At 44.8% G+C, this 17,114-nt stretch overlaps 1 protein-coding gene across 1 annotated transcript in view; it reads right to left on the bottom strand.

Annotated features, from left to right (window-relative positions):
* Window positions 1–17,114, bottom strand: part of SLC17A8 (solute carrier family 17 member 8) — a 77,049-nt gene that overhangs the window by 38,040 nt on the left and 21,895 nt on the right. Inside the window, exons 3-5 of the mRNA XM_068272808.1 lie at window positions 11,244–11,362; window positions 9,669–9,783; window positions 74–161 (exon numbers count right to left, since the gene is read on the bottom strand). Coding sequence (XP_068128909.1) covers window positions 74–161; window positions 9,669–9,783; window positions 11,244–11,362 — 322 coding nt within the window. The remainder of the gene's footprint in view (window positions 1–73; window positions 162–9,668; window positions 9,784–11,243; window positions 11,363–17,114) is intronic.

Here is a 17,114-nt window from a genome sequence, read left to right on the forward strand (position 1 = left end):
TAATAGAAATGAGACATACAGTAGACAATGACTTTCACAATGATAAGGTAAAGGATTTATAGAGCTGAATTACCACAGAAAGAAGTGGTTACTAGTCTGCTTCTCTCTAGTGGGGGCGCCCACTTGCTCCACAAGCCGTGGCATGCTGGGTATGTCACGCCCTGAAAATATTTGACAGAAAGTTAATGTGGCTGTGTATTTCCTGAAAAATAACGATGCAGAAGAAATCATATACTGTATGTCTAACAAAGTAATTTAACAATAATCATTGTAGAAGTGTTCCATTCACTTAAACTTTCATTATGTATGATTTTTTTTTTTAAACAAACACTTTTAGCGAGTTAAAAAAAAAGAAAAGAAAAAAAAACACCTACTCTACCAGTTTATAGATCCCCAGCGACCTGCTACTTCCTGCTCACTCCCAGTCAGGCTGAAATATTCCCCTTTAATTACCTAGGTTTGAAGAACGGGGCATGTCTGTTCTATTGGTGGAGATCACACCTCCTTTCTGATTCATAGCCTACCATGGCCAGTCACCAGTCTCTGGTGGGGAGGAATAGCTTCAGTCTGACTGGAGAGGGGAGCTGAGTAGGCAGCTGAAGATTGTTGAGGAGGACACAAGTATCTATAAAGTTATTTTTTTTCCTTTGGCAAAGCTGTAACCTTTGTAAAGAATAGTGTCGTTGCAGATGATTTTCTTAAACAGGCGCTCCAACTCTTGAAAATTGTCTGCAAAGACATTATACTTTTGACATGAGGAAGTGAGTAGGACCCGCAAAACGAATCATCTTTGTGTCCAATAACTATTTGTATCTCTTATTCCTTGTTCTACAGTAAGATTGTTTATTTTATCCATTTAACATTTACATCCCTGGAGTGCATCCTCCCACTCATCTTAGTCTCCCCGTATAATTAGGGGTCCCCCCCGGAATTTAGATCCAGTGGCCTTGATTTTTGCTTTACTTTTTCTGGAGAGCAACTGACAATGCTCTGAGGATGATTCCTGATTGAATCTGCATAGAGACATAATTCTCCACATGCTGTATATGGCATATGCTATCCAGCAAACCCACCTTTGTAAGTAGCACTCTCTATAATCAATATCTCAGTGCTTTAAAGAGAGTCTGAAGCCAAAAAGAATACCTCTTTTGACAGTCCTCTTCAGCAATAAAATCATAGCTGAAACACTGCATTCCCACGGCAGAACAATCTATTTATACCACCAAAATCCCGAGGTAAAATTCCATGACTTTCCAGGTTGTGGACTTTGCTCCCCAGGGCAGGCAGAGCTTTGCGCTGTAGCTCTGCCTCTGCTCGCGTCAATCTCCGCCGATCTCTGCCTCTCCCCGCCCCTCTCAGTGAAAGAAGACTGAGAGGGGCGGGGAGAGGTGGAGATCGACGGAGATTGACGAGAGCAGAGGCAGAGCTACTGCACAAAGATCTGCCTCTAGCCGGAATGAGCCCCGAATTTTGTCCCGGGGATTTCGGGAATAGAAATAGATTGTTCTGCCGTGGGAATGCACTGTTTCAGCTATAATCCTATTGCTGAAGAGGACTGGCCAGTCAAAAAAGGTATTTTTTTGGGCTTCAGACTCTCTTTAACTACTGCAATACATAGGCATTCATGGTGTTTTTCTTTTCTCTTTTTTCTTTCAGACTGGGGGCCCACCTTTGAAGTTCTTCCACTTGAAACATCCACCATTTGTATAGAATGTTTTAATACATAATTAATTTAAATATAGAGTTATTAAATGTGTATATATATATATATATATATATATATATATATATACACATTTTAACCTCCGGGAGGCACCGCTCAGGCCCCGCTGGGCCGATTTGCATAATTTTTTTTTTGCTGCACGCAGCTAGCACTTTGCTAGCTGCGTGCAGTGCCCGATCGCCGCCGCTACCCGCCGATCCGCCGCTAACCGTCGCGCCGCAGCCGCCCCCCAGACCCCGTGCGCTGCCTGGCCCACCAGTGCCAGGCAGCGCTGTGGGGTGGATCGGAGTCCCCCTTGACGTCACGACGTCGATGACGTCGGTGACGTCATCCCGCCCCGTCGCCATGGCGACAGGGGAAGCCCTCCACGAGATCCCGTTCTTTGAGCGGGATCTCCTGATCTCCGATCGCCGGAGGCGATCGGAGGGGCTGGGGGGATGCCGCTGAGCAGCGGCTATCATGTAGCGAGACCTCGTCTCGCTACATGACAAAAAATTTTTTTTTTAAACGCATTTGCTGCCCCCTGGCGGATTTTTGCAAACCGCCAGGAGGGTTAAACTGAACTTAGGCTCAGCAGCCTTCATCATGATTGCTTTTATATATAGATTTAATTTAGATTTTTTTTCTCATATTATGTTCAGTTTCTCCTCCTCATTTTGTTACATGTACAGTACAAGCCATTAGCTTGCTGTAATGGTTAATTTTCACTAAAAAGGAAGGATGTCTATGTGCAGTGATAGATCACCGCACATTAACCTTATGTAATTTATGAGGACTTTGTTTTGCATGAAGGATAATCCCAATAAATATCTTAATTATTAATAGTCCCAGATAATTTGATTGTAATAGGTAAATGTATATACAGTAAAACCTTGGCTTGCAAGTAACTTGGTTTAAGAGTACTTTGCAAGACAAGCAAAATCTTTATACATTTTTTACTTAACCACTTGAGGACCACAGTCTTTTCGCCCCTTAACCTCCTGAGCGGTATGGACGAGCTCAGCTCGTCCATCACCGCCGGAGGCTGCCGCTCAGGCCCTGCTGGGCCGATTTTTATCAAATAAAGTGCAGCACACGCAGCCGGCACTTTGCCAGCCGCGTGTGCTGCCTGATCGCCGCCGCTCTGCGGCGATTCGCCGCGAGCAGCGGCGAAAGAGGGCCCCCCTAGCCGCCTGAGCCCTGCGCAGCCGGAACAAAAAGTTCCGGCCAGCGCTAAGGGCTGGATCGGAGGCGGCTGACGTCAGGACGTCGGCTGACGTCCATGACGTCACTCCGCTCGTCGCCATGGCGACGATCTAAGCAAAACAAGGAAGGCCGCTCATTGCGGCCTTCCTTGTTTATTATGGGCGCCGGAGGCGATCGGAAGAACGCCTCCGGAGCGCCCTCTAGTGGGCTTTCATGCAGCCAACTTTCAGTTGGCTGCATGAAATAGTTTTTTTTTAATTAAAAAAAAACCCTCCCGCAGCCTCCCTGGCGATCTCAATAGAACGCCGAGGAGGTTAAGGACCAGAGCCTTTTTCTCCATTCAGACCACTGCAGCTTTCACGGTTTATTGCTCGGTCATACAACCTTCCACCTAAATGAATTTTATTTCCTTTTTCTGTCACTAATACAGCTTTCTTTTGGTGCTATTTGATTGCAGCTGCGAGTTTTAGTTTTTATTATATTCATCAAAAAAGACATGAATTTTGTCAAAAAAATGATTTTTTAAAATTTCTGTGCTGACATTTTTCAAATAAAGTAAAATTTCTGTATACATTTTTGTACAAATTTATTGTGCTACATGTCTTTGATAAAAAAAAAATCCATTCAGTGTATATTTATTGGTTTGGGTAAAAGTTATAGCGTTTACAAACTATGGTGCCAAAAGTGAATTTTCCCATTTTCAAGCATCTCTGACTTTTCTGACCACCTGTCATGTTTCATGAGGTGCTAAAATTCCAGAATAGTATAAATACCCCCAAATGACCCCATTTTGGAAAGAAGACATCCCAAAGTATTCACTGAGAGGCATGGTGAGTTTATAGAAGATTTTATTTTTTGTCACAAGTTAGCGGAAAATGACACTTTGTGACAAAAGAAAAAAAAAAGTTTCCATTTCTTCTAACTTGCGACAAAAAAAATGAAATCTGCCATGGACTCACTATGCTCCTCTCTGAATACCTTGAAGTGTCTACTTTCCAAAATGGGGTCATTTGTGGGGTGTGTTTACTGTCCTGGCATTTTGGGGGGTGCCTAATTGTAAGCACCCCTGTAAAGACTAAAGGTGCTCATTAGACTTTGGGCCCCTTAGTGCAGTTAGGCTGCAAAAAAGTGCCAAAAATGTGGTATTGCCGTACTCAGGAGAAGTAGTATGATGCGTTTTGGGGTGTATTTTTACACATACCCATGCCGGGTGGGAGAAATATCTCTGTAAATGAAAATTTTTTGATTTTTTTATACACAATTGTCCATTTACAGAGATATTTCTCCCACTCAGCATGGGTATGTGTAAAAATACACCTCAAAACACATTATACTACTTCTCCTGAGTACGGTGATACCACATGTGTGGCACTTTTTTGCACCCTAACTGCGCTAAGGGACCCAAAGTCCAATGAGTACCTTTAGGATTTCACAGGTCATTTTGCGACATTTGGTTTCAAGACTACTCCTCACGGTTTAGGGCCCCTAAAATGCCAGGGCAGTATAGGAACCCCACAAATGACCCCATTTTAGAAAGAAGACACCCCAAGGTATTCCGTTAGGTGTATGGTGAGTTCATAGAAGATTTTATTTTTTGTCACAAGTAAGCGGAAATTGATTTTAATTGTTTTTTTTTCACAAAGTGTCATTTTCCGCTAACTTGTGACAAAAAATAAAATCTTCTATGAACTCACCATACTCCTAACGGAATAGTAGTGGATGATTGGTGTCAGGACACCTTCTGGGGAAAAGACACAGGAAACAAAAAACACGGGAGCCCAATAGTGTAATATGTTTAGTCAAAATTGCCAATGTAGAAGATAGGAATCTACTCACAAGAGTGGGTTGCAGAGGGGCAACCGACCACAGGAAGCAGGTGGAGACAATTAACCCGACTCCACTCAGGGAGGTCACTAAGGACCTGGATGCGGTCGCTCTCCTTGGAAAAAAGAAGGGAGGCAGATGTCCACCGTGGTGTAAACCACAAATGTTCTGCCTTCACCCCTCACACGGGTATCGTATGGGGGTTGGGGATGCACTAAATGGTTAAAATAGGCGCCCTGGTGGTATATAAAAGCGTTTAAAAGCAGTTTTAAAACCGATAAAGGTTTGAGGTTGCTTACCTCAGGGATGACAAATCTTTGTAGGGACAAAAGATTTTATTGGTAGCACAGGCAACGCGTTTCACGGGTCTGAGCCCACTTCCTCAGGCCAATAGCAGTGCCAGGCCAATTGAAATAGTAAGCTAAGGGAGCCTCTACATGTGGTACTGCCGTTCTCAGAAGAAGTAGTATAATGTGTTTTGTGGTGTATTTTTACATATACCCATGCTGGGTGGGAGAAATATCTCTGTAAATGACAAATTTTTGATTTCTTTTACACACAATTGTCCATTTACAGAGATATTTCTACCACCCAGCATGGGTATGTGTAAAGATACACCCCAAAACACATTATACTACTTCTCCTGAGTACGGCGATACGACATGTGTGACACTTTTTTGCAGCTTAGGTGCGCTAAGGGGCCCAACGTCCTATTCACAGGTCATTTTGAGGCATTTGTTTTCTAGACTACTCCTCACGGTTTAGGGCCCCTAAAATACCAGGGCAGTATAGGAACCCCACAAGTGACCCCATTTTAGAAAGAAGACACCCCAAGGTATTCCGTTAGGTGTATGGTGAGTTCATAGAAGAATTTATTTTTTGTCACGAGTTAGTGAAAAATGACACTTTGTGAAAAAAACAATAAAAATCCATTTCCGCTAACTTTTAAGAAAAAATAAATTCTTCTATGAACTCGTCATACACCTAACACAATACCTTGGGGTGTCTTTTCTAAAATGGGGTCACTTGTGGGGTTCCTATACTGCCCTGGCATTTTACGGGCCCAAAACCGTGAGTAGTCTGGAAACCAAATGTCTCAAAATGACTGTTCAGGGGTATAAGCATCTGCAAATTTTGATGACAGGTGGTCTATGAGGGGGCGAATTTTGTGGAACCGGTCATAAGCAGGGTGGCCTTTTAGATGACAGGTTGTATTGAGCCTGATCTGATGGATAGGAGTGCTAGGGGGGTGACAGGAGGTGATTGATGGGTGTCTCAGGGGGTGTTTGGAGGAGAAAATAGATGCAATCAATGCACTGGGGAGGTGATCGGAAGGGGGTCTGAGGGGGATATGAGGGTTTGGCCGAGTGATCAGGAGCCCACACAGGGCAAATTAGGGCCTGATCTGATGGGTAGGTGTGCTAGGGGGTGACAGGAGGTGATTGATGAGTGTCTCAAGGTGCGATTAGAGGGGGGAATAGATGCAAGCAATGCACTGGCGAGGTGATCAGGGCTGGGGTCGGAGGGCATTCTGAGGGTGTGGGCGGGTGATTGGGTGCCCTAGGGGCAGACAGGGGTCTAATCTGATGGGTAGCGGCGACAGGGGGTGATTGATGGGTAATTAGTGGGTATTTAGAGGAGAGAACACATGTAAACAATGCACTTGGGAGGTGATCTAACGGTGGGTCTGCAGGCGATCTGATGGTGTGGGTGGGTGATCAGATTGCCCGCAAGGGGCAGGTTAGGGGCTGATTGATGGGTGGCAGTGGCAGGGGGTGATTGATGGGTGATTGACAGGTGATCAGTGGGTTATTACAGGGAAGAACAGATGTAAATAGATGTAAATAATGCACTGGCGAATTGATAAGGGGGGGGGGGTCTGAGGGCAATCTGAGCGTGTGGGCGGGTGATTGGGTGCCCGCAAGGGGGAGATTAGGGTCTAATCTGATGGGTAGCAGTGACAGGTGGTGACAGGGGGTGATTGATGGGTAATTAGTGGGTGTTTAGAGGAGAGAACAGAAGTAAACAATGCACTTGGGAGGTGATCTGACGGTGGGTCTGCAGGCGATCTGATGGTGTGGGTGGGGGATCAGATTGCCTGCAAGGGGCAGGTTAGGGGCTGATTGATGCGTGGCAGTGACAGGGGCTGATTGATGGGTGGCAGTGACAGGGGGTGATTGATGGGTGATTGACAGGTGATCAGTGGGTTATTACAGGGAAGAACAGATGTAAATAGATGTAAATAATGCACTGGCGAATTGATAAGGGGGGGGGTCTGAGGGCAATCTGAGCGTGTGGGCGGGTGATTGGGTGCCCGCAAGGGGCAGATTAGGGTCTAATCTGATGGGTAGCAGTGACAGGTGGTGATTGATGGGTAATTAGTGGGTGTTTAGAGGAGAGAACAGAAGTAAACAATGCACTTGGGAGGTGATCTGACGGTGGGTCTGCAGGCGATCTGATGGTGTGGGTGGGTGATCAGATTGCCTGCAAGGGGCAGGTTAGGGGCTGATTGATGGGTGGCAGTGACAGGGGCTGATTGATGGGTGGCAGTGACAGGGGGTGATTGATGGGTGATTGACAGGTGATTGACAGGTGTTCAGTGGGTTATTACAGGGAAGAACAGAAGTAAATAATGCACTGGCGAATTGATAAGGGGGGGTCTGAGGGCAATCTGAGAGTGTGGGCGGGTGATTGGGTGCCCGCAAGGGGCAGATTATGGTCTAATCTGATGGGTAGCAGTGACAGGTGGTGACAGGGGGTGATTGATGGGTAATTAGTGGGTGTTTAGAGGAGAGGACAGATGTAAACAATGCACTTGGGAGGTGATCTGACAGCAGGTCTGCAGGCGATCTGATGGTGTGGGTGGGTGATCAGATTGCCCGCAAGGGGCAGGTTAGGGCTGATTGATGGGTGGCAGTGACAGGGGGTGATTGATGGGTGGCAGTGACAGGGGGTGATTGATGGGTGATTGATAGGTGATTGACAGGTGATCAGTGGGTTATTACAGGGAAGAACAGATGTAAATAATGCACAGGCGAATTGATAAGGGGGGGTTTGAGGGCAATCTGAGCATGTGGGCGGGTGATTGGGTGCCCTAGGGGCAGATTAGGGTCTAATCTGATGGGTTACAGTGACAGGTGGTGATAGGAGGTGATTTAGAGGAGAGAACAGATGTAAACAATGCACTTGGGAGGTGATCTGACGGCGGGTCTGCAGGCGATCTGATGGTGTGGGTGGGTGATCGGATTGCCCGCAAGGGGCAGGTTAGGGGCTGATTGATGGGTGGCAGTGACGGGGTGATTGATGGGTGATTGACAGGTGATTGACAGGTGATTTGATAGGTGATCAGGGGGGATAGATGCATACAGTACACAGGGGGGGGGGTCTGGGGAGAATCTGAGGGGTGGGGGTGATCAGGAGTCCCCAGGGGGCAGTTTAGGGAATAAAAAAAAATAGCGTTGACAGATAGTGACAGGGAGTGATTGATGGGTGATTAGGGGGGTGATTGGGTGCAAACAGTGGTCTGGGGGGGTGGGCAGGGGGGGGGTCTGAGGGGTGCTGTGGGCGATCAGGGGGCAGGAAATCAGAGTGTTTGGGTGCAGACTAGGGTGGCTGCTGCCTGCCCTGGTGGTCCCTCGGACACTGGGACCACCAGGGCAGGAGGCAGCCTGTATAATACACTTTGTATACATTACAAAGAGTATTATACGCTTCCTATGCAGCGATCGTCAGGTTAACAACCCGCCGGCGCTTCCGATTGGCCGGCGGGTTGACGACGCGGGTGGGCGGAGTCTATTGCCGGAGGATGTGTGCGCATAACAGCGCGCGATCCCTGGCCAGCAGCCACTTGAGGACTCGCCACCGATGGGCGTATTGCGGTCGTTAAGGCTCAGCCTTTGCCGCCGCCCATCGGCTGTAGACGGTCCTCAAGTGGTTAAAGAGAACCCGAGGTGGGTTTTAAGAATGCTATTAGGACACAGAGGCTGGTTGTGCATACTATCCACAGCCTCTGTTACTATACCGTGCCTCCCCCAGGCAGCGACATGCAGCGTGTCACTAGCAGTCTGTTTACATCCAGGATGTCACTCTACGCCACTCCCCCACCTCCTCTATAGCGCCGCTTCCCGCCTGAGTTCCTTCCCTTCCCGCCTCTGTAAGCTGATTGGAGGGAAGGGACGCAGGCGGGGAGTGGCGCTATAGAAGAGGCGGGGGAGCGGTGGAGAGTGACATCCTGGATGTAAAGAGCCTGCTAGCGACACCCTGCATGTCACTAGCACGGCGGTTTGTATTGGGGGGGGGGGGCAGCAGAGCGCGGGGGGGGGGACTGAGGGAGGCACGGTATAGTAACAGAGGCTGGTGATAGTAGGCACAACCAGCCTCTGTGTCCTAATAACATTCTTAAAACCCACCTCAGGTTCTCTTTAATATGCAAGCAATGTCTTGATATACAAGCAACAGTGTATAACAAGGATGGATCTTCTTTCTTTGACGCTGCAGGATTGCACTTCATCTGATTTAAGAAACTGCACAAAGTCACATTTCCGTGGAGTCCTCAAAAGTAACTGTCATTGGATAAGTTCCTTGTTGAAGCCAGACAAATAGAAAAAAAGGGGTGAGCCAACAGACAGCAAAGATTCAGTTTTAGCAAAAAGTTTTTTTTTTTCACATTTTTACTGTATAGAGTACAGTACATTTTATTAAATATTTTCTAAAAAAGGTTTTTGGATTGTGGAACAAATCATCTGAGTTTCCATTAATCCTTTTGGTGAAATTTATTTTGGTATAAGAGTGCTTTGGATTACAAGCTTGTTTCTGGAACAAATTATTGTTTGCAAACCAAGGTTCCACCGTATTGTATATATATATAAAAAATCAAACTGTTTGGAACAGACAACACTGAGAAATAAATGAGGGTTGGAATAGTCATTAAACGTACCTCAACTAGACCTTGCAGTACCCGTACAGATATGACACAGCCATAATGTACGTTAGCTGCAGATGGAATCAGCATATTTAGAACAGAGGTTAAGAAAATAGCAGCACCAAATACCCTGTGGAAAAAAACAAAAACAACATTTAGGCAGTGCTAAATCTAAACTTATGTGAAGTTCCCACAGTTTGTGTTATTAATTTGTTGCTTGTGTCTATTTTTTTAATCCAAAGAACTTGGCTCATAGCAAATATGGTCTTAGAACTTTAACCAATTGCCCTAGAATAGTTCTAGCCTACAATAAAAATGGTAAGGTTAACCTGTATCAAAAACATTTTATGTGAACATGAATCCTTTTCATACAATAACCCTGAATCCCCTACTAACCCAAGAACCCACTACACCCCCTAGCCACCCCGAGCCACACTTACACCAAAACAGTGGTATTTTAACTGAGGAGGAGCAGGTTAAAGCCAAGGGAGATATTTTGTATATTATTTTACATTAGGGCTATACCGGTAGGTTGTGAATAGATTGCAAATGAATTGTATTATACAGTATTGCCTTTAGGTGTGAAGCTGAGTTTAAGGAAGGAAATCGTTTTTCTATTGGGAAAGTCAACTATGGAAGGTGGCTAGATTTTAAAGACCTGTAAACACCAGGGGATCTCTGACTGGCATATATAATCTGTCCAGAGAGCAGACACGTCGTTAGCCTCCAGGCTAGCGATGTGTCTGATGCTATGCAGGTAGAACAAGTAGTGTACGATAGAGCGGATTCCAGCTGGCATGGGGGGGGGGGGGGGGAGAGAAGAACAATGCGATTGAGTGGTGCTCAGGCTTCAGGGTTTACCAATTATCTGGTATGCCAGATCTTTAGCAGACGTTGTGCTGCAGTTGTACACATGCTGGTTTGACTCCCATTTCTCAGCCCAGGTGGTCTTTATTGTCCACAATGGCAAAGTTCCAATCAGAGTGTATATTCAGCTTAAAGAGGTTATAGTGTTTTACCTTTAGCTGTAAAGCTGAGTTTAGGGGAGGTAATAACAGAATCCTACCTAATCCTACCTAACTGTCACTGCGTCCAGCAGCCAGCTGTCTCTGTGTCCCAGGTATTTTGTTACTGTGCATGTGCGCAGTAACGGACAGCTGCGACCAGGGAGCTGAGAGGACGAGCGAGGTGGGGGCGTGCGGGCGAGCGAGGTGGGCGGGCGCAGGAGAGCGAGGTGGGGGTGTGTGGGCGAGCGAGGTGGGCGGGTGCGGGCGAGCGAGTGCATGTGCACTGGCGGTAGAAAAAAACCTTTTAAACGGGCTTGGGTCTACTAGTCATTTTTATATTAGGAGAGGAAACTTTAGAGAGGGTAAAATGCATTGTCAGCTTTTACTAGCATTGACTGCATTGCTCAGTACAATAGCTTTGATGCTAAAAATCAACAGGACTGAGCTGTCAGAACTGGACTTAACATGTACACCTTGCTGTATAAACGTATTCAGAACTCAACCACAGTCATCCACACTAGATTATGAATACATTGTTTCCACTTGAGACATTTTTCCAAAATAAAAATCCTGCTTTAGTTACCTGTTGGCAGAAAGCTTGTTAGCAATAAACCCTCCAGGAATCTGAGTCACAATATATCCCCAGAAAAATGACCCATGAATCAAGCCAACTGTTTCTGGATCCCAGCTGAATTGAGCTTTCTGTTAAAAAGAAAAAAAATGTCTAAGTACCGTATATTGTAAACAATGGTGTTTTGGGGCAATTTGTGACCACGGGCCAGTATAAGAATATAAATATGGTGAAGCCCAGCAACTTTCATAAAAAACGAGTTGGATTATTTTTTTACTTATTCATTGAGTTTAGAATATACAAATCAAAAAGTATGTTTTGTAAGAGTTAAAAAAAATCTGAACAAAACAAAACAAAGAAAAACCAAAACGGAATAATCTAGTAGTCCATTGTACATCATACATACAGTGAATAAGATATACAGTACATGTACTATTAGTTTTTAAGTACCAGCCCCCATGGCTTGATGGGAAAAAAGTAGCCAGCTGTTAAGTAGTTTTTGGATTATGACGGTGACAAACCAACAGGCATACATTGAAAGATGAAGATGCTGTATAGGGAATCCGGTGTGTCTCAGGTTTATGAGTGGCACAGAAGGTTTATACAGCCTCTTCATCCTCTGATGAATATTGTTTTTTTCATCCTCACTACCTCAAAAGACCAGCCTACTGCTCCCCTTGTACATATTAAAATGTTGGGACAGGAGGATTTTTACCTGTGTGACATCACGTCCTTTTGGTTCCATGAGCTGTAGTTTGGGTGCAGGGAAAAACCAAAGATGGCTCTTCCTGTGCTAGGTAATCTAGGGGAATATAACATATATTCCCCTACTAATTACTTAATTTGTCCTTTTGCACATGTAATTTGGCTGTTACCGGAACCCGAATTACAGTGATTTCAGGTAAATTCCCCCTGCTCCGCTATAGCCATAATTAGCATTATGGCCTATGGTGGCGCCCAAGCATTACTGTTGTAACATGTAGAATGAGGTTCAGCACTGACTTGTCAACATAAACAAGGCCTTACCTAAAAAAAACAAAAACACATTATCTGGATGACATTTCATTACTATTATGTATATAGTTGGGTTATATAGTGCCAACATATTCCATAACCAAGTATTGGACAAACTAGTTACATGGACAAACAAGAGCAATAGGGATTTGTATAGCACCTCTTGCACTCAGGGTCCTTTTCCACTGCTACGCGCAATCACACAGTGTGAGACCGCGCAAGCAGTAATTTCCACTAGCTGCGATTGTGACATATAGCGTCATGAATGGATCATGGCGAAAATCACCCAAGCTTGCGATCGCGCGCGGTGAAAAAGCAATGTGCACTAGTGGGAAATAAGCATCACGATTTACATGTAAATCGTGGTGCTCTACCGATCAGCAAAATGACTGCGATCTGCTTTTTGAAGCTTGTCGCAGCCAGTGGAAAAGGGCCCTGAGTATGTATACAGTAATTGGGACAATCTGCAAATTCAGCAAAACCAATACACAATAGGAGAGAAAGCCACGCTCATTCAAGATTCTTCACACTATGCACATTTTGTTTTCACTCTCAGGATAGGTTCACAGTGGTCAGTTGCATAGCGCATGCGTTATAATGAGTGACCACTGCAGTGGAGACTGGATGTAGGCTTTAATGCAAAGTCTGCATTATTATTATTATTATTGATTTATAAAGCGCCAACATATTCCGTGGCGCTGTACAAAGTAAGAAACAAACATGGGGTACATAATAATACAGACAATGGTGTACACCAATATACAAGATACATAATTAGTGACAAAATACAAAGAATGATACAAAATACAAATTATCGAATTGGTAATGACAGTGATAAAATAAACATGGTGAATAAAATGTATAATGGTTACCAAGACACAAAAGGGGGAAAGAGCCCTGCCCTTGCGAGCTTACAATCTAAAGGGAATGGGGGGGGGGGGAGGGGGGGGTAGTTTTCCTACTTAGTACAGCGCTATGGAATATGTTTCAAGGGTGTTTATTAAAGATGTACAAGTTCACATAGAAAACTTAGAACAGAAATAAATCCAACATGTACGCCACTCAGGGGCTTATCAAAGTTAACACAGAAAATATAACAGATAATTTACAATGCAATTTTGACAACATTGAATAGAAGTAGAGAAATAAAAGTAATTAAACACATCCTTAATTTTTAGACAAGGGGAAAGAAGGGGGAGAATAAGGGATAAGGGAGAGGGAAGGAAAAGAAGGGTAAAGGAGGGGAGGGAGAAAGGGATCTATGGAATATGTTGGCACTTCATAAATCAATAATAATAATAATAATAGAGTGGGTTTATATCATATTGGCAATTGTCCTCCCTCGAGTCCATTCCATTAGGGCCAGACAGACTGAGGTCCGAGAGGGGGGAAGCGATCAGTAAAGAAGTATTGTTTCATGTTAAAAATATAGGATAGGGACCCAAATGTGCAAGGGTGTAGAAGAGAAAGCAGGACAGATGGAATAAGTAAGAAGGAATTATGGGCACAAACAAAATATGGAAGAGGTTCTCCTCAGTATTGCTGTAGAGGAATCACATGAGGGCTGAAGCCAAGGCCAGAACAACTCTTGCATGGTTCATGTCAGATCTAATCTTGCCTACTATATTGTACCAAAAACAGTGGCCACATCTGAGCTTAGTTAACTATTTTGTATGGTGTTCAGTGATGCAAGATAACAGGAACTAGGTTTATTTACAAGTTACTGCACCTCATTACACCAAGCCATGTTTTGCTTTTCATATCCAGCTTACACAGACAAGCAGGACCAGAATGAACAAGTCTTGAACAGCATAGATCGATCCCAAGCAATTATGCAGTATCCCAGCAGTGTCATAGTACAATAATACAATACAATAACATTTGTAAAGCGCTTTTCTCCCATAGGACTCAAAGCGCATAGTTGTGTCTCAGATCAATACAGGGTTGCAGGCTGGGTTGTGTTACAGAGGAGATAGTCGGATGTTCCTGAATGCCAGACTGAAGAGGTAGGTTTTCAGTTTAGACTTAAATGCTTCCAGGGATGGAGCTGTCCTGATTGGGTGTGGCAGGGAGTTCCAAAGTGTAGGGGCAGCATGACAAAAGGCTCTGTCTCCAAAGGTTTTGAGGTGAACTCTGGGGATGACCAAGGTGTTACGTCCTTTTGATCTAAGATTGTGGGGGGTGTGATGCAGTTGCAACAAGTCCTTCAGGTATCCAGGGCCCAGATTGTGCAAGGATTTGAATGTCAGTAAGCCAATCTTAAACAGAATTCTCCATTTTATCGGTAGCCAGTGGAGTGAGCACAGGGTTGGTGTTATGTGGCAATGGCGGGGTTGGCTCATTAACAGCCTTGCGGCGGCATTCTGTACTAATTGCAGGCGGCGTAAGTCTTTCTTATGCAGGCCGGTGTAGAGGACGTTGCAGTAGTCTAACCTTGATGTGACGAAGGCATGAACTAGGGTTGGAAGATCCTCTGAAGGAATTAGGTGTTTAATCCTTGCAATATTTCTTAGGTGAAAGAAGGAATGTTTCACAACAGCTGAGATTTGATTCCTGAAGCTTAATTTCCCATCAATCAGTACTCCCAGGCTGCGCACACAGTCTGAGTTGTTCAGGTCTGAGCTCCCTATCCTTAGCGGTGTTGGTTGAGACTGGGACTGCTTTGCTGTTGAGCCCTGGCCCTCGATAACAAAAACCTCAGTTTTGTCAGCATTAAGTTTTAGCCAATTATTATTCATCCACTCATGAAGCTCAGCTAAGCATGCCTTTATTTGTGGAGTAGGGTCTGTGACGTCAGGTTTGAATGACAAATATAGCTGGGTGTTATCAGCATAGCAATATGTCAGGCCATGTTTTGTATGATTTCTCAAAGTAGCAGCATGTATATGGTGAAAAAAGTAAAGGGGATAATATTGCGCCCTAAGGTACACCGTATTTTAGTGGTACAGGGTTGGAGAGGAAGGGCCCTAAGGCTACCCTTTGTGTTCTGCCAGCCAGGAAGGAGTTGAACCACCGGAGAACAATGCCATCTATGCCACAGTACTCTTGTAGCCTGTTGAGCAAGATTTCATGATCGACTGTGTCAAAAGCCGCTGAGAGGTCGAGCAAAATCAGGATGGAACATTGCCCCTTGTCTCTTGCAATGAGCAGATCATTGCGAATCTAGGTAAGGGCTGTTTCACAGCTGTGATATTTCCTGAAGCCAGATTGAAGAGGGTCAAGGATGTTGTTTCTGGAGAGCCTGGCTTCAAGTTGGAGGTAGACAGCCTTTTCAATAGCTTTTCCCAGAAAGGGGAGGTTTGAGACAGGTCTGTAGCTGTTTAGAGCATCTGGGTTTAAGGATGGTTTCTTGAGTAGTGGCCTGACGATTGCTTCTTTCAGAGTAGAGGGAAACCACCCTTCTTGTAAGGAGCCATTGATATTTTGTGGAATGCCGGTGTAAATAGTTCAGGGCATTTCAACATGAACTTAGTGGGGCCAGGGTCCAGATCGCAGGTAGTCTGGCGAAGGTTTGAGAGGATATTCAAGATGTCTTTTTCAGTGATTATCTTAAAATCAGACCATGGTGGTAGGCTATTTTTGCACCTGTTATATGAGTCTGCATGGGTTTCTGGGGCTGTGAATTGAATGGCAGATCATATGGAGGAGACTTTGTCTGAGAAGAAGTGGGCAAATTTCTCGCACAGTTCCTGTAAAGGTCTGATGCTGGATTTCCTGCAAGATGGATTGCAGAGACTGTCAACCGTGCGGAAGAGTTGGGCAGGTCTGTTGGCTGCATTTGCAATTTCGTGAGACAGGAATAAGGACTTCTTTTTGTTAATCATCGTTTGATATTTTTTCAAGTGAGCAATTAGGGAAAGTTTGTCATCAGGAGACTGATGTTTGCGCCACCTTCGTTCCAGTCTGCATCCCTGTTTCTTTAGTTCCTTTATAGAGTTGTCAAACCAGCGAGCGTGATGTAATGGTGCGGAACGTTTAATCTTTAGGGGAGCTATGGCGTCAAAAGCGGCTGAGACATCGTGGTTATATTTAAGGACCATAGATTCAAGGCCTAAGTTGTGATCTGCCAGTCCGCCTAGATTGAGGCTGTTATGAAGGTGTTGGGGTGTCAAACCTTTCAAGGAACGATACTTTATTAGTTCTTTCACTTGGTGTTTTGTAGCCGGTGCTGTAAAGGAGAAGTGGACAGTGTGGTGGTCTGACCAAACTACTGGATCAATTTCCACATTGGATATTAGGAGTTCTGAATGGAAAATGAGGTCCAAAGTGTGTCCTTTTTTGTGGGTAGGGAGGTTGACGGCTTGAGAGAAGCCCAGTTCATTCATGGAGAGAAGTAGCTCAGTTCCAAATTGGGAAAAGTGTGTATCGACCCATGCATTAAAGTCTCCCAGAATTATCCACCTAGGGTGTTTCAGTGTTATGCAAGATACAAGTTCTGCTATTTCCTTGAGAAAAGCTGAGCCAGCATCAGGGGGTCGGTAGACAAGCAGTATGTTTATTTTTTTTCCAGCTGAGAGCTGGGCTGCCAGACATTCAAAAGAGTGGGTGGGGGCTACAGCAAGGGGTTTAATATTCAAACTGGATTTGAAACACAGAGCTAATCCTCCTCCCTTGCGGTTTTGCCTTTCACAGTGTAAAACTGAGTAATTGTCTGGTACCACAGCCGCGGGAGTGGGTCCTGAGTTCTGATCCAACCATGTCTCTGTAATTAAAGCTAGATCTGAAGCCTCTATTAGATCATGAATAACAGCTGTTTTGTTGTTTATGGACCTGGCATTGCAGAGTACTGTTTTAAGGTTGTTTGCCTTAACTTTGAGCCCTGTGTTCCTAGCTCCTGGCTTGGGGTTGTAATCAGGAGTGTGGCAGCTG

Source organism: Hyperolius riggenbachi, chromosome 3, assembly GCF_040937935.1.
Source record: "Hyperolius riggenbachi isolate aHypRig1 chromosome 3, aHypRig1.pri, whole genome shotgun sequence".
Classification (NCBI taxonomy): domain Eukaryota; kingdom Metazoa; phylum Chordata; class Amphibia; order Anura; family Hyperoliidae; genus Hyperolius; species Hyperolius riggenbachi.